This window comes from Miniopterus natalensis, chromosome 13, assembly GCF_054644295.1.
Source record: "Miniopterus natalensis isolate mMinNat1 chromosome 13, mMinNat1.hap1, whole genome shotgun sequence".
In the NCBI taxonomy this organism is placed as follows: Eukaryota; Metazoa; Chordata; class Mammalia; order Chiroptera; family Miniopteridae; genus Miniopterus; species Miniopterus natalensis.
In genome coordinates this window covers 14,971,147-14,996,723 of record NC_142093.1, presented here as the reverse complement: position 1 = coordinate 14,996,723, position 25,577 = coordinate 14,971,147, and the positions used below count along the sequence as shown (strand labels likewise).

The 25,577-nt window shown below is 46.8% G+C and overlaps 1 protein-coding gene across 6 annotated transcripts in view; it reads right to left on the bottom strand.

The window, feature by feature from the left end:
- The window catches only part of LTBP1 (latent transforming growth factor beta binding protein 1), a 313,293-nt gene that overhangs the window by 199,305 nt on the left and 88,411 nt on the right, over positions 1-25,577 (bottom strand). For all 6 annotated transcript variants that reach the window (XM_087823460.1, XM_087823461.1, XM_087823462.1 and 3 more), the window contains one exon: positions 10,406-10,575. In XM_087823460.1, coding sequence (XP_087679586.1) covers positions 10,406-10,575 — 170 coding nt within the window. The remainder of the gene's footprint in view (positions 1-10,405; positions 10,576-25,577) is intronic.

Genomic DNA, 25,577 nt, shown 5'->3' with positions numbered 1-25,577 from the left:
AATTGGTAAGACACTAAGAATCCAAAGTACTTCTAGCAACCCATGACATGCCGCCCTGTCCTCAGCCCTTTTCAGAAAATGCTGTGGCGCGTCAGTCTTGTACCCAACATTAACATGACAGATACCAGGCCTCTCTCTGGTGTTTCCGCTTGTACTTGGTATTTCACTTCTGTTTTAGCGGCTTCATGTTCAACTCTGACTTACAAGTTCCTTGAGAGAGTCCGATTAATCCAGTTTCATCAGTATCATCTCTGGTGGAGCTGCTCTTCTACCAAGCCGCCTTAGAGGCAGCTGGCCGGCGCAGATAGGTTTTTCTTGAGTCAAGTATCTACCCATTTTTTAGTTCATTATGGCAAGAATAGCATTTTTATCTGTATGTATCCTGGCTGATTAAAACAGTATTATCTACTCGACTGAAACTAACATATGACTTGTCCAGATTGTTTTAAAGAGTAAACTTTCAGCCCGGTTAATAAGATAATCTCAGAAAAGCCGTAGATGTCAAAGGAGCTGGAATGGCAGCAGACGGGATCCGGGCCTTTTTCATGGTAGAAGGAAGAACACAACCATACAAGGCCCCTTAAAGCTAAGAGTTGGCGCACTGTCACTCCACCCACGCTCCAGTGGTCAAAGCAAGTTGCATGGCCCAGGTCAAAGTCAGCGGGGTGGAAAGTCCACTATACTCACAGGGAAGCCATGGCAAGAGGGTCCAGGAGGGAAGGAAATTACGCATAAATAAGATGGGAATGAGTGGGAGGAAGAGATCGGTCTCTGCTGAATCTGAGGCAGGCGGTGCAATCACGAGATGCACCTGCAGCCGCTCAGGGGCGTTTATGGAACAACAGGTGCCAGGGCGCGTGGTTCCAAAAGTCAATCCCACAGGCGCCACCCACCAAGGGAACGGGGACCTCCGCCCTCTCACCTGCTCTACGGGTGCCTTTCTCTCACCAAAGCTTTCTAAATCTGTTTCTAGGATGCAGGCATTTTCAAGTAACGGTGAGGTTTTTCACAAAAGTGACCACTGCCTATTAAAAAGTTTTCATTAGGTAAAAAAAAAAAAAAAGCTGGAACCTTGAAAGAATAAACTTGTGACGTGCAGTTAGAGCTACAAGTATTTTTTAAAAGTGCTTGATATGTGGATAAAAAAGGAAGCCCCAAAAAGTGACTGTCGGAATAATACACATATTTATAAATGATCGAATGCACATGCATGTGTGTGTATAGAGACATATACATACATCATCCATGCAGACGTGTATCTCGTGGAGTAATGTTTGCCTGTGAGAGAATCACTCCAATATAACAACACTGCAGCTACCTCTTAGGGAGCAGAGGTTTCCTCCCACTCGGGACGTGTGTGAACGTCTGCTACCTTCCCACGGGAATGAGGAGCGTGAGGCTGGGTTTCAGCTTAATCACGTTTCAGCTTCACAGGGGCTGATACTAGGTAAATGCTGAAAAATAATGCAGAACTACAATCACAGACAATTACAGCAAAAAGGCGTTCTTACGAAATGTTCTATAAAATACAAGAAAGCTACTGAGGTCTTTACCTCGGAGAGGGAGACAGACAGACTCACCGCAAGGCATTTTCAACACTAAGGGGACCCTCTGCAAGAAGCCCAAAGCACAAGCGGACACGGCTTCCTGCTTTCTCTCCAGAACGCCTCGTGAGCAGTGTTTTGTGCAATCTTGTTCATTTTGAGTGGAAACTATCATTGCAACTCCAATAGGGATTAATGCCCTAGAAACTGCTTTCCCCACTCAGAAGTGAAATCAAGTAAAGCCCTCATTTCCTGGCCAAAAAAAGCAAAAGCAAAAAAAAAAGCTGCCCGGCTTGAGCATCGGCCTAAGATACAGGAGATCGCGGTTCGATTCCCGGCCAGGGCACATGCTGGGGTTGCGGGCTCGATCCCCAGTCGGGGGTGTGCGGGAGGCAGCCGATCAATGACTCTCATCATTGATGTTTCTCTCTCTCTCTCTCCCTTCCTCCCTCTGAAATCAACAAAGATATATTTTTTAAAAAGCTAAGGCTGAGTAAGCATCATCTCTTTTCTTTGTCAAATGCAGGTTTTCTTCTCCCAAATGTGGCCTTGTAGTAACCCCGTGCCCCAACCAGGCAACCTGTAAATTCATGTGTATTTTTCCCTAGAAATAGCACATTTTGACCATAGAATATTGTGGAGCTCCACAGTGTTTATTTCTCAATATCCTGAACTCAGCCTCAACACCCAGAAACATCCTTGGATTGCTTTGTTCACTTATGATGAAATTGTGGGCCCATGGGGTTGAAGCCTCCTTTCTCTTGCACGAAAGGCTGCCCCTTGGGGGATTTAGATGACGTAATCCTTCGCTCCAGGTTTTCCTCCACGGCTCTTTCCATATTGCTTCACATTGCTGGCTAAGCCTCCTGGAAGTGTTTATAATCAATCACGTCCGCCGTCCCCAGCTATCTCAAACGGAGCGTGAGCAATCGGGAGGCAGAGAGCACGTTCATGTTCCCGCACCTTCCCGGGCTGCGACGGGATCGAACCGCTCCTGGATAAAACCTACCACCGCCTTCACCCCCAACTGGGGTACGGTGGCCGTGACCAGACCACATACGGATCTTCCTCTGCAACAGGAAACACCCTGTCCTTCGACGGAATCTGGATCCCTAAAGGCACCACTTCAGCAGAACCCCGGTGGTAACCTCCCGAGCGCGTTCCTAGTTGTTAGCTTGTGCACAGTGAGCTGTGGCTCTGCCTGTGCGGGTGAGTGAGCCAGCCTTCGGCAGAAATGACTGAAGAGCGGGTGACTTTCTTCCAGCCTCATTCAGGCCAGCACCCACCCTGCCAGTAACCGGGAAACTGGCTCAAGGTTCCTAATCCCCGCACGGCACTGTGGGGGTGACCCCGCAGCTGTAGGAACTTGCTGCTTTGGCAAAGACGAGGGCGTGGAGCTTTACCACCGTCCCTTCTCTAAAGCGGTGTTTTCATGCTTAGTATTCCTCTCAGACGCGAAATCACTTCCTTGCTCGTTTCCATCAGCTCCTTGTAAGACCATTTCTGGCCGGTACAACTTCCAGTGCCACTTCGCACCCGCTGGATTGGGTGGGCCCAATCCCGAAGACACGTCCTTGGGCCCACAAGCTAAAGGCAGTGCCCGTGCAGGGAGGCTCCAGTGCTGCCAAATGCGTGTGTACAGAACTCTCCCTGCAGGTGCCCACCTGCCCATCCGCAGGGCTGTGCCCCAGCGGGGCTCCCAACCCATCAGAAACCATCAGAGGGGGCCTCCCACAGAGCTGGGGGTGCCAGCGCACCCAACGTCTCCTGCTCTTCTTTTTCTTTCTTCACGTGATCCTATCGCTCTTACCCCAAACTTCAACACCTCCGTGAGACGAGGTGGTTCTCAGAACCGGCCCCCTCCTCACCTCCAGTTTCAAGCCGCTTCCTCCCTGAAGCGCTGCCTGCTGCGTCCACCCCACGCTAGGAACCTGGCCCCGCTGCTCTCCTCTGGGCTTACCGCGGCTCCGTTTGCCGTGTCCAGCCGCCCTGAGGCTCCTCCCCTTTCGCAGGGCCCAGCGAGTGAAGGATGAATGTGGCCCCCACACTCTGCGGCCAACTTCTGCCCCGTGGCGGGTGGGCTGAGCGCACCGCACGCTCCCCGTGGGGATTCTGTAACTGGCATTGGGTGCCCAGCGCCTTACTCAACGTCTGCCACCCCCGAAGCGGCGGGCACACGCAGAACTGTCCAGGCCAACACCGCCTGGGTCTCCCAACCCTCAGGTTTGTTTTGCCAAAGCAAAAACCTTGGATGTCTCCTCCAAGCCTGCAGAGAATCACTCACTTCTCTCAGTCAGGGCAACCAAGCAGACGCACAGTTGTGCTGGGAACCTCTTTGCTGCACCAATTTGTAACCATATAAAAATCTTCACGCCAGACACATGAACCTACTTTTTTCCAAGGGGAGATACACCATTTGCCACAAAACCCTGAGATGCTTTTGTGTCTTGATGACACTTCTTGATGTCAGTGTGAACACAGCCTGAAGGCTGATACCAGCACATTCAACCACAGTGTCACTCAAAGTGTAAAGAGAGGGTCTTGTGCCTAAAGGGTCCCAGTCTGGGACCACGGACTGTGGCCAGGCCAGATCTGGATACAGGGACTTGGGCAGCAAGCCTCCTGCTCAGGCCTGAGACAGGCTGTCCTATGTTCAAACAGAGCCCCGTGACTGGCTGCTGGGGGGAAGTGGAGCTGACTGGGCTCCCACAAGGACCGGGAGAGGTCGGCACAGACCGTCCCATCCAGGGCTAAGATGTCACCTGCGGTCACAGTGGCCTAATAGGGGTGCACGTGATTCCTGCACCACTATGGCTGCTTACTGAAGCAGAAAGATTATGTTTAACACTTTAAGTGAAAATAAAAAGTGGGCTTATGCCTACTTCCTTTTGTATTTACCAGCACCGTATGTCTGGAATGCCAGTCCTCAATCTCTTCCTATCTCAGCACAGCATGAGATAAACTGGCAGATTCTTTTCAGAGCCTGACTTGCATCTGTTTAAGAAACTTTAGGAAGATAGTATATAAAAGAGGACATCTGCCTCTCCTGAAATTTAAAGTTCCGGCTTAGCTGAATTGAAAGAACTTTTTTTTTTTTTAATTCTCACCCGAGGATATTTTTTCCATTGCTTTTCTGAGAGAGTGGAAGGGAGAGGGAGAGGGAGAGGGAGGGGGAGAGAGAGAGAGGGAAACATCAATGTGCGAGAGACACATCGATCGGTTGCCTCCTGCATGCACCACACGTGCCCTTGGCTGGAATCAAACCCAAGACCCTTCAGTCCGCAGGCCGACACTCTAACCACTGAGCCAAACGGCCAAGGCGAAAGAGCTAACATTTTGGGAGGCAACTTCAAAATATAAATAACCTATTTAAAAGCCAAGTCTATTTTGATAGGAAAACAACTAGAATTAACAATGAGAAATCCCATTTAGATAAGTTAAATTTCTAAATATTTCCAAATATTAAAGTGATAAAAGAGAAAAAGAGAGGAAGCAGGTGAGTATTTAAATGAGATTCCTCAATCTTTTAGCTCTAGGAACTGGGCCTCATCTGCAAACCAGCTGTCTAGGGAACCATTTCAGTTACATGGATATTTTTGCTCACCCTAATGATCTCCTTTATAAGTAACTCTACACTCTCCCTTCGTAAGCTCTCCAGTACTTATAACCCTCACGATAAAAATGTCCCTCCACCGCAGTCTATAACAGAAATATAATTTTCTGGTTTTAACATTATCAAGCATTCCAGGGTATTTTTACAACAACAGCAGATAGTCTGATGTGGATACTTATTACCCTCAAGGTCTTTTTCTAAAGGGTTGTGCCAAACTAATCTCTTTACGCACGAGTTATTTGGGTTTGCTCCTGAGCATACGGTATTCTAATAATCTTAACTGTTTTTATAAGATTGCCTTTCAAATGTTATCATGTCATTTCAACCTTTCTTTTTCTGTGTTACAAATGCTACTAAACCAAGCACAATAGAACTTGGTTTACACACTTAATCCTTTCCTACAAGTCACCAAGGAAAATACTGGATAAAGAAGACCCCTTGAGTCCTAGTTGGTTTGGCTCAGTAGTTGGAGTGTCAGCCCATGGACTGAAGAGTCTTGGGTTCAATTCCCAGTCAAGAACACGTACCTTGGTTGTGGGCTCAATCCCCCACCAGGGCCTGTGCAGGAGGCAACCAATCGATGTTTCTCTATCTCTCCCCTTCCCTTCCACTCTCTCTAAAACATCAATGGAAAAAAATATCCCTGGGTGAGTCTTAACAAAAAAGATCCCTCAACCCAAGACATCCTTAGGACTTCCAAGAGAGCCAATGAGCTCCATCCCTTGAAGTTTTTATAACTACCTATTTGGAAATAATTTTGTAAGTATTTTCATGTTATTTTTAACATAGCATGGCTTGTGGTCTATTCACAAGGTTGTGCAACCATGATGACCATCTAACTCCATCCGCCCAAAAGAAACTCCTTACCCATAAAAGATCACACCCCATTCCTCCTTCCCCAGGCCCTGGTAACCACTAATATGCCTCCTTTCTGTATGGACATTTTATAATTTGCCGATGGATCTGGATTATTTCATGTCTAGATTCTCTGAGTATGCTATGCTTTCAAGGTTCGTTCATGTGGCATGTATCAATACTTCATTCCTTTCTATGGCTAAACAGCCAATTATACAAACACCACATTTTGTTTTTCCACTATCAGTTGGTGGACATTTTGGTGGTTCTTGCTTTTTTTAACCATTATAAATAACACTGTTATGAACATTTGTATACAAGTTTTTGTGTACACATATATTTCCAATTCTATTGAGTATATACCTAGGAGTGAAATTCCTGGGTCATAGAGTAACTCTATGTGTAACTTTTTTTTTTTAATATTTTTTTATTGATTTCATGAAGAGAGAGGAAGGGAGAGGGACAGATAGAAACATAAATGATAAGAGAGAGTCATTGATCAGCTGTCTCCTGCATTTCCCCCCCCCCCCCCCCCCCCGCTGGGGATCGAGGCCACAACCCCGGCATGTGCCCTGACAGGAAATCGAACCGTGGTCTCTTGGATCATAGGTCAACGCTCAACCGATGAGCCACACTGGCCGGACACTACGTGTAACTTTTTGAGGAACTCAGGGGGTATCTTAACGGTATTTGATCTAGCTGTATGGACGGTACTGATTTGTCCGTTGAAAATGTTACTTCCATTAATATCAAAAGGCTTTATATAAACACCCAGGAGTAGCATCCATTACTTGCCCAATTGCTAAGTTGGCTGCTACTCTAACATTAAAGGAACTAGATGTATGTGACACCAGGCAAGTCTTACCAGTGTTTTCCTGGTAGTTCGCACTTTCCTGTCTGCCTTCAAACTAAGTGGAGATACATCTGAGAATTTCCACAGTGAGAAAGGTGGGCTGCTGTGACAACAAAGGACAATTGGTTACGGCTCAATTGTCATGTTCCAGGCACCAATCAGGTCCAAAACCCAGATATTTTTAGTAGACTGAGAGACTCTGAGTCTCTAGGTCAGCAGTTGGCAAACTTCAGCCCATGAGCCAAGTCCAGCCAGCTGCCTGACTTTTTTAAAACCTCCCAGCTAAGAATTATTTTTACAGTTTTAAATGGTTACATTTTAAATAGTTATAGAAGTACCTATATAAAACATCTTCAGTGTGTGTCTTGGCTCATGAAGCCTGAAATATTTACTATCAGATCCTTAAGGAAAAGTCTGTGGGCCCCTCACTGGATGATACTCATGCCAATTAAATTCTGTTAAGACCAATGAATAAAGCAGAGCACTGTTATTATCACTAGAGGTGCCCAGTATTCAGAGAACACCCAGCCGAGGATGTCAAGTTACCCAGGAAGTCACTGAGAAGGCTGGTAAATACATAGAATTGAAAGAGAAAACGCCGTGGGCACGCGTGGGACAGGGTGAGCTACGTCATCGAAACTCTGGACATTGCAGTAACATCTATTCCTCACAACAGAGACCATCTCGCTAGCAACTTCACAGTCTGCGCCTCCCTCTGCAGTGTGAGAGTTAGCCCTCTACCACAGTTTGCTGTACCGAGGGCCCCATGCCCCCTCCCCAGCCTCTCTCTGACCAGTTCCCCTGCCTGCCGGTGCCACCAGCAAACCCTCGCTCACAGGCTGGGAGGGCCGCTGCCGCCTCCGACCACGAGCTGATTAAGTTACACAAAGCTTACAGCGTGGGGAACACATCATTACTGCTGCCTGCAAGGTAGTATTACACATACCAACTGGTAATTACCGTAGACCACGTTTTTTATCCCGCTCACAGGGGGAAAACAAAGCTTGTTTCTTTGCCAACCGAAATGTTTTCTCTCGTCCCCACAGCTTCTCAAAGTAATGACAGTGGACGGTCAGGACACGCGAGACCGTCTCGTCCCAAGAGTCACTATGCCCTCCGGATCATAATGCTATCTTTCTAAAAAGTCAAAATGACCTACTCCTAGGGTTGGACCTCCAAATCCTTCAATAAAATGAGTTGTCTGTTGGCATTTGATCTGTCCTATAAAGATCAGAAAGAAGACAAAGTTTCTGCCCTTCCTCACACTTCCCTCATTAGTGACCCCTTCCTTCCTGTTGCACCTAAGGTCTCCTTGGGGGCTCCTTTTTATCTAATGCAAAGTTGGGTGGGGGGGGGACACAATACTTTTTGATCTTTACTATTACTCATGCCTCCTTTCTAGTTTTAATCTTTCTATTGTTGTTTTTACTCAATTTCGCTATTTTAGTATCCTAATGATCCTGCCAAAGTACCTCTTTTTAAAACTTTTCCATTAGCCCTCCAGCTCTCAGTAGAGTTCTGGTCTCAGCAAAAAAAAATAGCCCCATTTCCTTTCCCGGCCCCCCTGTTTGCCTGTTTGCTAGTTCCCGGGCCTTTTTTTGAACGACTGCCAACTTTGGGGATCGGGGAGGGTTGAGCAGAGAACTCCATCATTGTGATCAGGTGTTAATCTAAATTACTTTACCAGCTCCCACCTATGGAGAAACTACATTGAAACAGGATAGGTGGGGAAATTTATGGACAATTTAGATAAGAAACTTATCTACGCATCCTTCTAAAATATAATTTCATCTTTCAGGAGACAGTTGAACAGAAGTTTGGGAGTTTAAAATATATACATACACAAGCAGTGGGAATTTTCTTTCCAATAACAAATCTTAAGTAACAAACCAAAACCACAGTCTAGTCTCCAGTCTGAATACCAGTGAAGCTCAGACCATCTTTCCCCCACACCTTCACGCAGTTATAAACTCTTTTCCTTATCAGTATGATCATCAGCTTTCAAAAACTCTCCTCCCATCACATCCTAGTTTTGGAGAGCTTCTAAAAAATGTCTGATCACAAGGAAATAAGAAGTACCTCTTTTTTATTTTTTAAATTAAGATTAGAAAAATACTAAACACACAGAACTGGGATAGTCACACAGAACAGACTATGGGGCCTTAAGTCACAGGATCTTTAGAAACAAGATGACACATCTATTGTTTTGCCCATGCCTTGGCAGCTGTCTTGGCTGAAGGGCAAAGAGATGAGCTATTTAATTTCTTCATCTCTCAAATCCCCAGGGCTTCAGCTGGAGCGGCTGGTTGAGTTGACTGAGCATCGTCCTGTGCACCAAAAGGTTGTCAGCTCGATGCCCGATTGGGGCATATATAGAGGGTAACCGATGGATGATCGATGTTTCTCTCTCACACAGATGTTTCCCTTCTCTCTCTCTCTAAGCATGTCCTCAGGTGATGCTTTACAAACACAGAGGCAAACCTGCCACGCCATCTGCATTGTATTTTAAAAATACTATAAAAAAGTAAAATAAATAAAATATAATCCCCAGGGCTTGCTTTCTTCATCATCCCAATACACCTCATCAAACTACTGCTCTGGGGGTCCCCCAGCCTCAGGTCACTGAGCAGAAGTTTCTCACAAGATGCAAAGTGGGATGAACAAACCTTACATCAGATACATTTTTTTTGTCAAGTGGCCAATTCGAAGGGAAGAATCCATCACTCTAGAGGAGTGAGTGGTCCTGGGAGGTGGAGGTGAGCCCAGGGAATCAAATCCACACAGACACAGGCCTCTAAAGTGCCAAACAGTAGTAAATATTCCCTCTCAGCTATCCGCGTGAGTCTGGGTGGTGAAGGACCGTCCTTTCCAACCTCCCGACTGGCACTCCCTCCCGAGCGATGGCGCGGGCCATCAATCACCGTGCGCCCAGGCAGGACGTTTTCCCAGATGCTGCCAGGAGACACTCTGTAATACCTAAACCACAAATCATCCCATCGCCCGCCTCGCAGCCAGCGCCTGTCCGGAGCTTCCCACGCGGTGCGATCTTAACCACGCTGGCCACTGATACAATGGCTCTTCACAAACGCAGAGGCGAACCTGCCACGCCACCCGCTTGATACACCGAAGAGCGGACCTCAAACAGGAAAACACCCACCGTGGGTGCCCTGGGGGAACAGCGTGGCATGTCAGACGTTTCACGGGGAACGAGTCCTGGCCAGCTCACTAAATATTTATCAAGGTAAACACGGCAGGCCTATAACTGCATCTAAAATTAGAACACGTATGTCTCAGGCATGGAACCATCTTGCAGAAACGGAATTACAGGCCACTTCAGACTCTTCCAACAGCCAAGAAAACTGCCTTTCCTCGGAACAAGGGCCCAGTGCTGCTGTCTGGTTGTTTTAGGAAGCAGTGTGGGGTTTTTGAAATGATTTTTAAATTTTATCTACTGTGACACATTAAAGCCACTGAAACCAAACAGTGCTTTCAGACTAGGATAGCATAACCTGAAGAGGTGACTGGCTGGGCGGTACTCACACTGAAAAGGTGCAGCGCCTTGGTCCTGGCCGTATCTGAAGGGGAACGAGCCCTCGGTGGACTGCTCTCCCGACATCACCTTCTGGGCCGCGAAGTGCTTGGGCTTGAACACATATTCCTGGGTCTGGCCGTGATGAATCACCACATTCTGCGAGGAGAGGGGCGTCACTCTGCGGAGAAACAAAGTGAGGGGAAGGCCATAAATAATGGCTATTTAAAAGTCAACTGAGAAGGAAAGAGTAAGAAATTAGTTAAACTTAGAAAGGGACATAAATTCCACGCCGGGCTGTTTTTCCCTCGCATGAACTGCAGCTGGATATTTACAACGTACAAAGAATTAACAGCTTACCCGTGGAAACCTCCAACACAATAGGGACTCTGCCTGTCCAGTCAAGGAGACTGAGGACAAGCAGGCCACCACCGGTGGAGTCCAACAGAGGACTCGGAGCACAGCAGCCATAGCCTTCACGCAAAACACATGGCATTTATAAATAATAAAAAGGCATAGACATGGACAGGTACCTACAGGGTGTCCCAAACGAATGTATACACTTTAACAGCTGATAGCTCGACTCTGAAAATGAAATGTATTTTAATAAACACTGCCTTTGTAATTATTGAAAGTGGGTGTATGCATTTTGGGGGAAACCCTCTATATAAAAAGGTGTATTTTATATAAACAGATAAATAAGTAGGTGGCACTGAAGACGGAAAGAGAAGGGGGAATAAAAGACATAAAAGGGATTATGTAAGAAATTCCAAGAGTGATCAGTTAAGCAAAACTTAACTATTAGAACCCGTACAACAGACAGTGGGACCTTCCGAAGGCTAGAAGGGAAGGCAAGCAGCCGCCCTGAGCTTCGCCCTCCTGACCTGACCCGCACAATCTGCCACACAGGGCTGAGAGGAGCCTGCTTGTAAAACTCGGAGCACATGAAACTGAAAACAGTTCAAATGGTCCTTTGAAATATAAATTATGATGATGACAGGAAAAACAGTCGTTCCAGGTAACATTTAAATATTTTATGCTGTATCTCATAATGATGAAAACTGTACTATTCGGGTTAAATGTTTTATAATTACCAGTTTCTAAGAATAATACGAATGACTAATCATAATCTCATTATTTCTTCAATAGCATGAGTCAAGACCTCTGGAGACTCCTGAACACAATTACTGGGTTTTCACCCTCCTGGCCCAACCCTTTATTTTCAATGACTGTTCTCTTCTGCTGCATGTAATGTATACTTTAAAATAATAAGCTTCACCCAGCTTTAGTCATTCCCTGAGAGACAGAACTGAAATCATTAGCTAAGTAAGACTAATAAATAATGAAAAATATAAAGAAGGTATACCAGCTAATTCCAGAAAAGGCAGAACTGCTACTAAATTTGTATGGACAGAGCATTTTAGCAACAAACTGAGCCTTTGGAAGAAAACCTGCTCTCTGGTGTAATCTTAAATTTTATTGACTGTGGCACATTAAAGTCATCTAAACTGAACAAAATTTTTCCAAACTATGATCCTATAACTTAGGAAAATGGTTCACTGAGCTATACTTACACTAAAAAGATACCACAAGCTGTAAAGACTGCCCCAAAGGAGGGGCTCTGAACAAGAGGAAGAGATGACACCATGACAGGTCAGTAAAAAAGGTAAATTGTCAACCCACCAAAAACACCACCGCGCAAAGTCTCAGTCACAGAGTCCTAAAAAAACTCGGTCTGTTTGAGTAATTCTAGTTGGGGCTGATGAATGAGCTATTCAGGGGGACAAGGTGTCCAGGAGAAACAGAGGAAAAAATGAAGCTGGGCCCTGGCCAGGTAGCTCAGGTGGTTAGAGCATTGTCCCGATGCACCAAGGTTGCAGGCTCCATCCCCTGTCAAAGCACATGCAAGAATCAACCAATGAACACAATAAATAAGTGGAACAGCAAATCAGTATTTCTCTCTCTCTCCCTTTCTCTCTCTCTAAAATCAACCAATAAATTTAAAGAAAATTTTTTTAAGAAGCTAGGATTAAGGGTTCTTCCCCATTAACTAGTTGGTGATCTAGATCACTTTTTTTTTTTGAGGAGAGAATTTCTTTATCCTTTGACAGTTTGCAGAGGAACTTTAAATATAATATCACATCCTTGGCAGTCTGTTCAGCTCATAAACTTTGGGAGCATTTTCATAAATAAGAAATCATAAATGCTACTTAAAGATCTATTGCCATTTAAATTGTTTTCAGGAAGACTCCTTTATGATCGGGTTGGTATTAAGAGAGTACTATGCTTTCTTTAATGCTATGTAATATGAGATGGTTTTCAAAATGTCTTTTTTTAGTCTTGGAGAATGTTATTTGCTTAGTAACGTAGGTACATCTATCTATACTACAATAAACTAGGTCACAGAATTCTCTTACATTTTTTAAAGCAAAAGTGTAAAACTAAAAACCTATTATAAGAGGGGCATTCTCTCCTCTCTCTTTTTTTTTTTTACTGCTAGGATTTTACTTCCATTTTTCATTTGTTTATTTTTTAATTTTTATTGAATTTTTTGGGGTGACATTGGTTAAAAAAATTATATAGGTTTTAGGTATACAATTCTACAATACAGCATCTGAATATTGTAGTGTGTGTTCACCACCTCAAGTCAAGCCTCAGTCCATCACCATTTATACCCCTTAACCCTCCTTCTACCTTCCTCCACCCCCTTTCCCTCTCGTAATCACCATACTGTTGTCTGTGTCTATGAGTTTTGTTTTGTTTTCTTTGCTTAATCCCCTCACCAACCCCTAACATGTGGTCTGTCCTAGAAAATGTTCCTAAAGAAGGCCCTTTAACATTTCTTGTAATGCTGGTTTGCTGGTAACAAACTCCTTTAGGTTTTTCTTTTCTGGGAAGCTCTTTATTTCTTCTTCAATTATAAATGATAGCCTTGCTGGGTAAAGTTGCAGGTCCTTGTTTTTCATCACTTTGAATATTTCATGCCAATCCTTTCTGGCCTGAAATGTTTCTGGTAAGAAATCATCTGACAGTCTTATGGTAGTTCCCTTGCAGGTAACTAACTGCTTTTCTCTTGCTACTTTTAAGACTCTCTCTTTGTCTATCACCTTTGCCATTATAATTATGATGTGTCTTGTTGTGGGCCTTTTGGGGTTCATCTTATTTGGGACTCTCTATGCTTGCTGGATTTGTGTGTCTTTTTCCTTCACCAGATTAGAAAAGTTTTTAGTCACTATTTCTTCCATTTAGGTGCTCAATTTCTTGCTCTCTTCTCCTCCTGGTTCCCCTATGATGTGGATGTCATTACACTTCATATTGTCTCAAAAGTCCCTTTCGCCACCCAAGAAAGATGGCATCCATAGTGCACTAGAGTGACTCAGCAAGGGCGTCCTGGCGGTTGTCCCCTCAGCTCTCTCCCCAGAGCCACAAACTCCAGTCTCTCCTCTAACAACTCTAGTCCACTCCACCCTCCCTCTGCCAGAGCCCAGGGTAAGTGGCTGAGAACGAGATTTTGTGTGTTGATCCTTTAAAGGGGCACCTGTGTCTCTAGCAGACTCCTGTTTCTCCCTGGCAGACAGAATCCCTGCTGATTTTCAGACAGATGTTATGTGGGCGCTTCTTCCTGGCTCTGGTGCTCTGGGTTTGTCGTTGAGACCCCATGCATCTCAGGGGGAGCCCCCGGCAGCTGAGATATCCCTCTGGAATCTCAGCAGCCGCCAGTAGGAGTGGAGCAAGCCTTTTTCCCATCTCTGCCCTTCCTACCAGTCTCAATATGTGGCTTCTTCTGTAACTCCTAGGTTATGAGACCTCTCTTCAGCTAGTCTTCAGCTGGTTATTCAGGTTGATTGCTCTATATTTTAGTCATAATTCCAGTCTGGTCCTGAGCAGAGGTGAGTACCTACCACCTCCTCTGCTGTCATCTTTGATCTCTAGATCTGTCACTTAAAATCCTATAGTCTGAGGAGAGCCCATGGAAACCAATCTTGGGCCTGGACTTTCCCAGACTCAATGCCATAGAAGAGTATACTCCACTCCCTTTGTCACTAGATTAATGACTTAAATTACTAAAAGCCTAAGGCAAGGCTTCACGTTGTAAACACTTTTGTTTCAATGATGTAAGTGTTGTTTTGAACTTTAAGTATGTTTGGTTGGGATGGAGTAGAAAGTGAAACAGCTGGACACATCTGGTGGGGTTGATAAGAACCACAAGTCTACTCTGTCAACCTTGGGACAACGGGAAGCCCACTTCTCATCCCAGGGGCAACTCGCTCCCCAGCTATGCTGCCACCCTGTCACTGTGCTGCTGGCACCTGCTGGGAGAAGTGCAGGCTCGCTCCTGTGCAGAAGAGGACAGCCCAGCCTTCCAGGAGACCTTGGGGCTGCTACCACCACTTCCTGCTCCGAACACTGCCAGGTAGGTGAGACTGCAGGGTCTGCCTTCTAGTTCAGGTTCCCGCTTCTCTTCCCTCTGAGTCAAGGAAGTGAGAGGCAGCAAAAAAATGGGCTGAAAGCGTATGTCCATATGGGCTCCTTTTTCCTAAACATAACAGAAAGGTAATGAACAAAGAAGACCAAGCTGTACCAGGTCCAGAACTTGAGTAGCAACGCTCAGCCACTGCTAACTTAAGGAAATGACTGGTAAGAAATTACCAGCGTAACGGTACTTAAGTCTTACTCCAGTAAACTACTCTGCAGGTTACAGCACGTTATAAATGTGGGGCTACACAGAACTAAGCCTCTCCTTCCCTTTGCCCTGATGCAAGGGTGTAAACACAGGCTCACACAGGCTCACACAGACACGCACAGGCCAAAGCCACTCTGCCTGACAGCCCCACAGAGAAAGAGGCAAAGCCACAAACAGGGGGCTGGTAGAGGGCAAGTAAAGGACACTGTCCCATCACTCCACCAATACGTATATTAAGTGTAATCACCATCCCACCACTCTCTCCTCCTCGCCCCCTCCTTTCACAGCTAGGGTCTACCTTTTCCTCTAACCTCATTATTCACTGTTCTTTCCACTTTGAACCAGGAAAAAAAGCTCACCTACCACCAGTGAAGACCAGGTCAGATCTGTCATAGCGTTTATCATTAATTTTTTTAAAAGATAAACTAAAATGTTTGAGAAAAGAATCGGGTTAAAAATGAAAGTGGAAGGACCTCTAGTCCAAATGGTTTTTGGGGGGCACCTATATATCTCCTCTTCCTCCAAAGATGTCCTCAAAATTATAAGTAAGGAATAAAAAAGATATAAAGCCAGAGCTGACATTTGGTTGCTATACAACAGTACAGACACACCAGTCATTAAAGTACTGAAATACTCTGTTCTGATAAAAAGCTACTGACCCAACCCCCTTCCTTAGTGCCTCTCCCTGCCCTCCTCCACAGGGCGCCCCAAGACATCCCCTCAACCCAGAAGTAAGGAGTTGACATCTGGCAGAGCAGGCGACCTCTGCGTCTCCGCTCCAGCATCCCTTCTGATCAGTCAATACCTGTGCCACACAGGATACTCAATATGGTTCGTATTACCCACTAACAAACACACGAAGAGAGATTTCAACAGATCCGTAAGGGATTTGGAGTGGACTGAGAAATGCCAACTACTGTAGCAGCGGGGGGCAAGCCATGGCCAAAAAATATATATCTTCTTCACTTGTTTTACTTCAACCTGCAGAATGAAGCACATTTTACGCGGAGATTCAGTACACACCTACGTGTGTGTTTTGATATAACTAAAACAAGTCTTATGAAACAGTATTTACCCTTACTATGTGCAGGACACTCTAGTATTTTCTCCTCGAGTCTATTTATTAAATGACAGTCTGGAACCACTACATTGATTTCATGACCTCGTGACTCCCTAATGAGATGCAACCAGTAGCTCAAGGGCACTGGTGGAAAACCGCTCTGCGAGGGCACAGGCAGACGACGCAGTCTTGCTGAGGAGCGACAGAGTTGTCATGGATGCTGAAACCAAGTAAAGCCACGGGTGATGAGACGAAGTAGGCCTGAACACTGGTGCCGTAACTGGAAAGTCTGTACAGCATACTCTGAGATACTGCGGGTTTGGCTCCAGGCCACCGCAATACAGCAAGTGTCGCAATGAAGTGAGTCACACAAATTTTTTGGTTTCCCAGTGCATATAAAAGTTATGTTTACACTATCCTGTAGTCTATTAGGTATGCAATAGCATTATGTCTAAAAATAACAATTACACAGCTTATTTAAAAATACATTTTTGCTAAAAAATGCTAACCATCATCTGAGCCTCCGGCAAGTCGTGATCTTTTTGCTGGTGGGGGTCTTGCCTCCACGTTGATGAAAACACAGTATGTGCGAAGTGCCATTAAGCAGAGCGCAATCAAACGAGGCGTGCCTGTATGCGAAGGCACTGGTCCCCACTCTAGCAAACAAGGACATCCAGAAGTCAAACTGCTTCCCTCGGGGAAAGAAATGAGTATTCTCTGAAGGAATGGGACCTATGTGGTTTAAACCACAAAACTTCCTTCCCCAGAGAAGGGCCCTCTCATGCTGGAATTTTGGGTTCCCCTAGCATAAAGAGTGGTTTCTCACATTTCCCCTAAAAGGAAGCTTGCCAGGCAACCAAGAAGACAGGGAGCTCCAAGAGAATGATCTGCGGGGGGGCGGGGATGAGCATGGAAAATATAATTGAAGTTTTAGAGACACCTGACTACATGGTGATGAAAGCAATTGGTGGAGTGGAAATAGGAAGAATGCACTCGATTGGGAGCCAGAAACACCCTCCCCTTCAAGAAGCACAGAGATGTCAGCAGTGGATACATGCGGAGGGAGGCCTTGCACTGAGTGGTCCGTCAACAGACACAATGTTGCAAACGCTGTAACTGTCAAAGGCTGTAACTGCTGGCAACAGCCCGTGTTACCATCTTTGAGGATATAAATGTACAGAATTAGCTGGAGGATGGGAAATTCTGGAAGAGGAAGAGAAGCAGCAGGAAAATTGAGAGGGCCAGGACCCTCATCTTACAGGATGGAAGGTCATCAGATAGCGTTTGTGACCTTGACGGGGGGGAGCTGATAGAAGAAGTGGCTTAAATGGGCTGCTGGAGTTTGCACAGACAGAAGCTAGGAATGCAAAATAAAGATGTGGAGAGCAAGAGGTAAAGCAAACAAGCTCAGCCCCATCGCCAACCGCAAGAGGTTTTAGAAAACATCTCAAGGGAAATAAATCAAGAAATGGCTGGATGGGGGTGACTACCTGAAGGACCAACAGGACTTGAGGCTAAATGAGGGAGGGGCAGGGACAAAGGAAACGGAGTCCGGCAATAGGAAGGTTTCAGGCCTGGCTGACTAGAAGGGTATTTTGGTTCAAGGTCAAGGAGAAAAGTAAGAGAAGGAAATATGCAGGGTTACGGCAGTCGGAGGAGAGGGCCAGTGTGTGACGAAGGGGACTGTGTTACTTTCAGAGACAGAAATTTGGGGTGGATCTTCGGGAAGCAGTTAGGAAGAGCCTCCAAGTTTAGGAAAAGTGATGGTCAAGGTGGGGCCGACTTCTCCAAAGGCAAAAGCGTTTCAGAGGAAAAATATACGGAGCCACACAGTTTTGGAGGACACTTACTTCATGGTGGGAAGTAAAGAGGAAACGGCGGGGGAATCAGAAAAAGGGAAAGGCAAGAACAACGTAGGTCCAGACACGATACGTGGAGGAAAGTTTCTGGGATAAAGGAGGAAGAGCCACCTGTTAACTGCTGAAAGGAAAACCAACACAGAGAAATAAAAAAATAGAAAAGGTCCCTGGGTTGGGCAGCAAGTCACTGGTCCCATCCACAAGGCTGTTTTAGTCTTGACAGGAGACGTGTGGCCACACAGGATGAACCCCTGGGCCGGTGGCACACTGGTGACTCACGGAAAAGGGCAGACGCGAAAGCAGGCAGGGGGGCAGGGGTAGGGGGCAGGGGGCAGGGGGCAGGGGGCAGGGGGCAGGGGGCAGGGGGCAGGGGGCAGGGGCATGGCTGGCTGGCTGAAGGCTGAATCTGCGGAAACCTCTGCATCTCCGTAAGCAGAGGGAAACAACTGCACAAAACTTCTTTCCTTCAAAGAAAGGATTAGTCACACACTGTTTACACTGCTGCCTTCAGAGTGGCAGTTTCCGGCACAAGAATGAACTAAAATTTTCCATATTTCTACTAAATCCATTATTTGACCTGTGGAGCGGCTGGGAGGACCTGGCAAAACACACGCCCCTTTTCCACCGAAGAAAAGGGCGCGGGACCTCACAGGAGGGAGCCTCCAGCGGCCGGAAAAGGCTTCCCGCGAGAGGCAGGCCTCACACAGCCAGCCTGCGCCCCTGTGATTAGCGGACTCGGGTTTGCAATCGGGCCTGAGAGAAAACAGTGCTGCCGGAAGAAGCCACAGAAACGTCCCGCCAACCATGTGGGGGCAGTTTCGGCTGATAAATTCCGAATGATCGTGTGGCCCAGCTGTGCTCCGAGCTGCTCGGAAGCCGGTGAAGGCTGCTCGGGGGGAGGGCAGGGCACCCAGGCAGGAGCGCAAGCCGCGGGTGGTGGAGCAAACCTCCCTCCTGCGAGGGGCGCTAAGGCACCTGCGTGCGGGCACGTGCGGGGAACGTGTATTTACCGCCTGCAACCCCTCGTAGGGAATTACCGGTCGGACCGTGAAAGAACCAGGAGGTAAGCAAAAGGCTGCCCACGACGAGGCCGACAGTCAGCACAACAGCACGCAGACCGCCGGTGACTGGAAAGGGGGGCGCCAGGCGCCAAAACAAACAGCCGAGGGAAACGGAACAGGCCAGCTCACAGTCACGGGACGGGAGGGAAGGAGATATGACACTGAAAATGTAAGTGCAGGAGACAGACCGGTAACAATTCTGATTTCCAATGAGATAAAAAAGACAGAAGGGACTGAGAACATGAAACTGAAGACGGCGGGGGGGGGGGGGGGGGGTGGAAATTAAGGCAACTTTGGTGTCACTGTTAACAAACATCCTCAACACAACCAAGGAGTTTTGGAACCAACTGTCTCTTCCCAGTGGTTCTTAGCTGGAGGTGATTTTGCCGCCAGGGACGTTTGGTGCCCACAGCCAGGGATGCTACTAAATAGCCTACGATGTGCAGGACAGAGCTCCACAAAACAGAATTATCTGGCAGAAAACGTCAACAGTCTCAAGTTTGAGGACCACTGCTGTAAACATGAACTATCACCACCAAACAAGTATAACCGACGTATGAGCAAAGAACCAACTGCCTCTGGGAGCTACAATGACGAAGTCTCCAGAAACGATGGGGCCGGCACACAAGGATTCAGACTCTAGACTAAAGAAAGGGGCAGAAGCTGTCAGCCTTCCCCCTGTGCCTTTCGGAAGCCCCATTAGGACAGGAAGGTAGACCTGTACTCAGGTCACCTGCCCGGCAGCCCGCAAGGGAAGCTAGACTATCACTGAGAATGTAATGGGATAGCAAAAAGAAACCTTTTTAAGCATTTTTACTAGAACTTTTTGCAGGAACAGTACGGCACATAGTTGGAGAGAACCCCTGATAAACTGCTTAGCACTAGGCTGGGTGTGGCAAGGACGTGGTGGGAAATAACAGACGGTCCGTTAGTTGCTACACTGCTCTCTAAGGAGGGTGAGTCCAATCAACCCTATGGCCTTGGTTATGCCAAGAAGGTCAACACACGTTCAGGGCTGGACATGAACTGTCTGGGAAAACAGAGGAAGGCTGGGCGCTGCACCCGCAATCCTGCACCCGCAATCCTGCACATCCACTCTTCCCTCTGAGTCCCCAGCCTCTCCTCTAGAGAAGCATCTAACCCAAAGGGTCACAGAAGCCCCGCCAGAGGCACCGACTGCCTCCCAGAGGTGCTCCAAGCCTCGGAAGGACGGGTCGGGAGAGATTCTTCTGGACATGACTGCTCTATGCACGCAGTCAAGGAATTCTCCAGTCCCTGCGATCCCAAGCTCCTAGGAGAGGGGTACAGGAAGAGAGCCGGGACAGACGAGAGACCAGGACGCAGGATGACCAAGGCCTCCTTCGAAAAGTTCAATGAAATGATCATAACCCTTGGAGAAGGTCCAAAGGTCTAACGGACAATTTGAAGAAGCCCCATCCATTAACCAACGACAACACGGTTTCTGCCATCAACAGAAACAATTATGAGGGACTGAAATATTTTAAATATGTTTAAATGCATCTATTCATTAGTAAAACGTCATAGGTCATCTTTGGGCAATGTTAGGCCATCAACTCTATTTCGAAGCTGGTCAATGAAAGGAAAGAATCAAGCGCATTTTCCCGTGACTGTTGATTTTATGTATCAACCTGGAGGGTGTTTTTGGATGAGATGAACATGCAGATTGGGTGGACTCTGAGTAAGCAGATTTCCTTCCATGATGTGGGTGGGCCTCATACAATGAGTTGAAGGCCTCAATAGAACAAAAAAGGCCAGCCTCCCCTCCCCGCCTGAAGGAATCCTGCAGCAGACTAACTTTGAACTTTACCGGCACCACTGGTTCTCCTGGGTCTCCGCCCACCAGCCCACATTTCAGATCTCGACTCTCCAGCCCCCATAATCGCGTGAGCCAACCCCTTACAATAAATCTCTTTCTACACACACACACACACACACACACACACACACACACACACAGGTTCTGTTTCTCTGGAGGAAACTAATATACCCTGTGACTTTCCTTATACCAACTGATCCTCAACCAACTCACTGAGAAAAGGAATTTTTCTGTTTAGAAAACTTTTCCAGCAAGAAAAAAAGGAATGATAGAATGAAAACACCATTATCTGCAACCAGGAATAAAATGTGGGCCGTGATCATCAGCGGCTGCTAGTATCTGAAGACAAGGTATGGCCCTTGATGGAAGAGCCGTGACGTACCACAGTCAATAACCAAACCTGAACCTGACCAAGCCTCTAGATCTATACTTTACTTACGGGAAATTGTGGGGCAGAGACCATGCTAATATCACAACGGTGCTGTCAACAAAATCTACAGTTGGTAGAAGAACTCTCAGGTTCTAAGAGATGTAAAAGACATAAACCTGTTGCAAAGAATGAACATTTTTAAAATTCTGATTTGAACAAATAAGCTGTTAAAAACTTCTTAAACAATTACGGAAATTTAAATATTATACCTGAATTTTTAATGATATTAAGTCATTATTTACCTTAGATAGGATAGCGGTATTGAGGCTAATTGTTAACAGCCGTTATCTTTTACAGATATGTGATGAAATATTTACAGATAGGCTTCAACATAATCAGGGGGAGGAAGGGAAGGGGCCTGGAGAGTAAATGGACACAGTGGGTTCTGAGTTAATAATTATGAAAGCTGGGACATGGATACTCGGGGGTTTCTTTATACTATTTCCTCTAGTCTTTATATGTTTAAACTAGTCTATAAGAGTTTACATAACACAAATATATGAAGTGATCTTTGTCATTTTTTAAACATGTATTAAATGAGATCATGTATTTATTTACCAGTACTTTGAAAAGCAGAAAACATTACATAACAATATTCCTTCTCACTAAAAGGGAAAAAGGAGACAGATAGCAAGGGCGAGTGGAGATGAAAGAAAAGACAAACTCCAGCCATGCACATGCACATCCAGGCAGTTCTTCTACTTTTAATTATCGAAGCTACATGTTCATGGGGCAGATATGCTATCTGCCAAGGATGAGGTAACCATTCGAAAGCTCTGAAAAGGCACAGAAGACTAAAATCATCAAAACCTGAACATGACGAAGTTATTAGGCAAGTACCCATGGAAGGAGAGACTGTTAATACTGAAGCCCTTTTCGTTGTCAAAAACGAGCAGCTACATTTGGTGACCTGGGCCAGCGTCCCTGAACACAAATTAAAAAGGAATTGCAGCCATCTCCCATTTACCTAAACTAAGAGGGGCCAGAGAAAAATCTAAAAACAATCCAAGAAAATTCCAAACTGTAAACAGTAATTAAGGCTTCTTCCACACCCTGCTGGGGAAGGGCCAGTTTCAAGGCCCCTGAATCCAATTCTCAGACCCAAATCCTAGCACTATCACCACGGGAAGGGAGGGAAGAACTGGCTCGGTCTCCTCACTGCGCTGGGCGGGTGTGATCTCCACCTCGCACAGTTAACGTGAGGACAAGCATGGAAAGTGATTTTTTTTTTTAATGTGTGAAAATATTTATTTACCCTGACACCTGATGCATACACAGGGTGTCGGACTCTTCCACTCCTCCAGCAATCCAGGGACGGCGCAAAAACAGAATTCCACCCTTCTCGTAGCATTACAGTTCACATTCAGAGGCTGCCCAAAGGTACAGATAAAAGCAAAACTCGTTTCAAAGCTTTATTTTAAAAAAAATAAAATCTCGAGTTATTTGTAAACAGTGAGCTCCAAATTCACAGCTGCATCCAGCAACCCCAGGGTCAGCGTTGGCGCGTCACACCCACGGGGGGAGCCCTCCCGAGGTCGCACGCGAGTCAAGGAATCCCACAACCACGACACTAGGCTGCAGCCTGGAAGCTCCTCAAAACGGAGCTGCCGTACGACCCAGCGATTCCACACCCAGGTGTGGACCCCAAAGAACTGAAAACAGGGCCGCAAACAGATACTCGCACACCAGCGTCCGCTGCATCGTTCACAGCAGCCTGGAGTCAGACGGCAGCCGGGGTCCCCTGCAGCAGACGGATGGATGGACAGCACGTGGCATCTACCGGGGTCCCTGCAGCAGACGGATGGACGGACAGCACGTGGCATCTACCGGGGTCCCTGCAGCAGACGGATGGACGGACAGCACGTGGCATCTACCGGGGTCCCTGCAGCAGACGGATGGACAGCACGTGGCATCTACCGGGGTCCCTGCAGGAGACGGATGGACGGACAGCAGTGGCATCTACCGCAGGCTGGACCCCTCCTCGGCACGACGGGAACGGAGCTCTGGCCCACGCTCCAGCGGCGTGACCCCTGGGCGCAGGAGCGGCGGGAAATAAGCCAGACAAGGCAAGTCCATAGGGCTGCGCTCAGGCGGGGTACTGAGAACCGGCGAGCTGGGAAAGCAGAGGTAACCGGAGAATGGGGGGGGGGGGGTTGTTGGTCAACAGGGACAGAGTTTCTGTTTGGGGCGATGAAAGGCTTTAGAAACAGAGAGCCGATGGCTGCACAACAGGGTAAATGTAGTTAATGCCAATGTACCGTACACTTAAAATGGTTAAAATGGCAAAGCTAGGTACAGATGTTTTACTACAATTTTTAAAAACCTGTATGAAAACGACCCCCGATTCCTTGAAAACACAGCCCTGCGTGTGGGGGGGGAGGCAGGTTTCTCACCCGCCCCCGCCCCGGTCCTTCAGTAGCTCGGGATGACACAGTGTGAGGTTCGTTCATCCCAGCCAATTCCAAACGTTCCTGTCCCTTCTAGACGCCCGTTTAAGATGCCAATTCTACAGCCGTAACGAGGCCATGATTCAATCCCCACACCACCATTTCCACCCTTCCCCCTCCCGCTTTCCACACTCAGCCGCACGCGAGGCTCGGCCTCCGGCCTTGGCCGTGCTCCCCGGTGCCCGGCCCGCGGCCCTGCCCTCGAGGACGCGGGAAGCCACCGCCTGGCCCGGGCAGCCTTCCAGCCCAGCGTCCCTCGCCCTCCGCATTCCTCGTCGTCGCGGTGATTGCCTCCCTGTGAACTCCTCAGTGGGCTCTCCCTCCGGCACGGACCCGCCCTGGCCGCAGGAAGGGACATCTGTGCTTCTGAATCTGGAGGCCAACTTGACACCCGCCCTCCCATCACCTGCAACCTGGAGGGTGGAAAAGCTGGCGGGAGCATCCCAGACGACGTGTCCTTCTAGAACCGCCCTCTTCCTAGCCAGCGTCTTCCTTACACTGAGCTCTGTGGAAGCTTCTAGAGGGTGTCAAGGAAGCAGGGGACAGGTACCGGGTCCCACGGCTCGCTTCTCCAGGGTGGGGCACCCACAGGGCTCAAGGCGGCCGAGGAAGAGCAGCACTGAGGCGGTTGAGGGGAAATTCAAATCGTCCTTCTGCCTGCGCCACTGAGCCTCTGTGAGTATGGATCCAACATCAAAGCCCTCGGAGTCGCCGTGTCTTTACTTATAAAGCGAGCGCAGGGCCGGAGGGCTCTATGAGATGCCCTCCAAAGTCCGGAGGCTGAAACTCAGTTACAGGAACAGTAGCTCCAAATGTTCTCTAGTCACATCAAAAAAAATATTTCCTATAAGAAAGTATTTTTTTCAATGCAGTATACATGTAGGTATCTGTTCAAAGTAGGAAGGCGACCTCTCAGGGTTTTGCTTTCCCACATTCAAGCTAAATAAAATTAATAAGAGGGAAAAATTCTTACAATTTTTACAAATTCTTACAATCAAATGCAATAAACTCTGTTTTTCCCAAATGGTCTCTTATTTCTCCCTATTACGATTGCTACTAAACTAGGTCACCTAAGTAATAAATATTGAAAGCCTTTAACCAAATTCAAACATCTGTTCCAATCTTCTTTTAGGGCCTGATCCAGCAGAAACAAAATACCTACTGCCCTGCAGGACCTGAGAGAGCCACACTGCCGGGACTGTGGGGACTTTTCTAAAGCCAATGTACCTGGTGGGAAAATACGGCTTATTTCAGTATGTCTGCAGGACAATGAGACGCGTTAGGGAAAAAACCTCTAAAACCCACAAAGCACCATAAAATTGTCATTAATGAGACCCTTGTCCTTGCAAGAGTAAGTTTCACACATCTCACTATCCTTGATATCTCTGCGGCACTTGTAAAAATCCGTGCTTTTTAAAAAACTTATCTTTATTGTTGAAAGCATCACAAATGTCCCCCTTTCCCCCCCAAGCCATACACTTTTTAATATATTACGTCTACATATGTTATAAACGCCACACTACGTTATACTGAGCTCCCATCTGCTGTCACCTCCCACAAGCCTGCGGAACTGTCTTCAGATCTTCCTATGGCACAGATCTTCCATTTTCACGGTTCTGAAAATACTTTATTTCACCTTCAGTTTTGAAGGATTTCTCTTTGGACCTAAAATTCCAAGTCCATAACCTGTCTCTTTAGCTATTCTTTACAGGAGTTTATAAACCGGTTTCTTTACACTTTAAAAATGTTCCACCGTTTTATAACCTCCTTCGTTCCTGATGAGAAGCGGCCCACCGTTTTTTAAA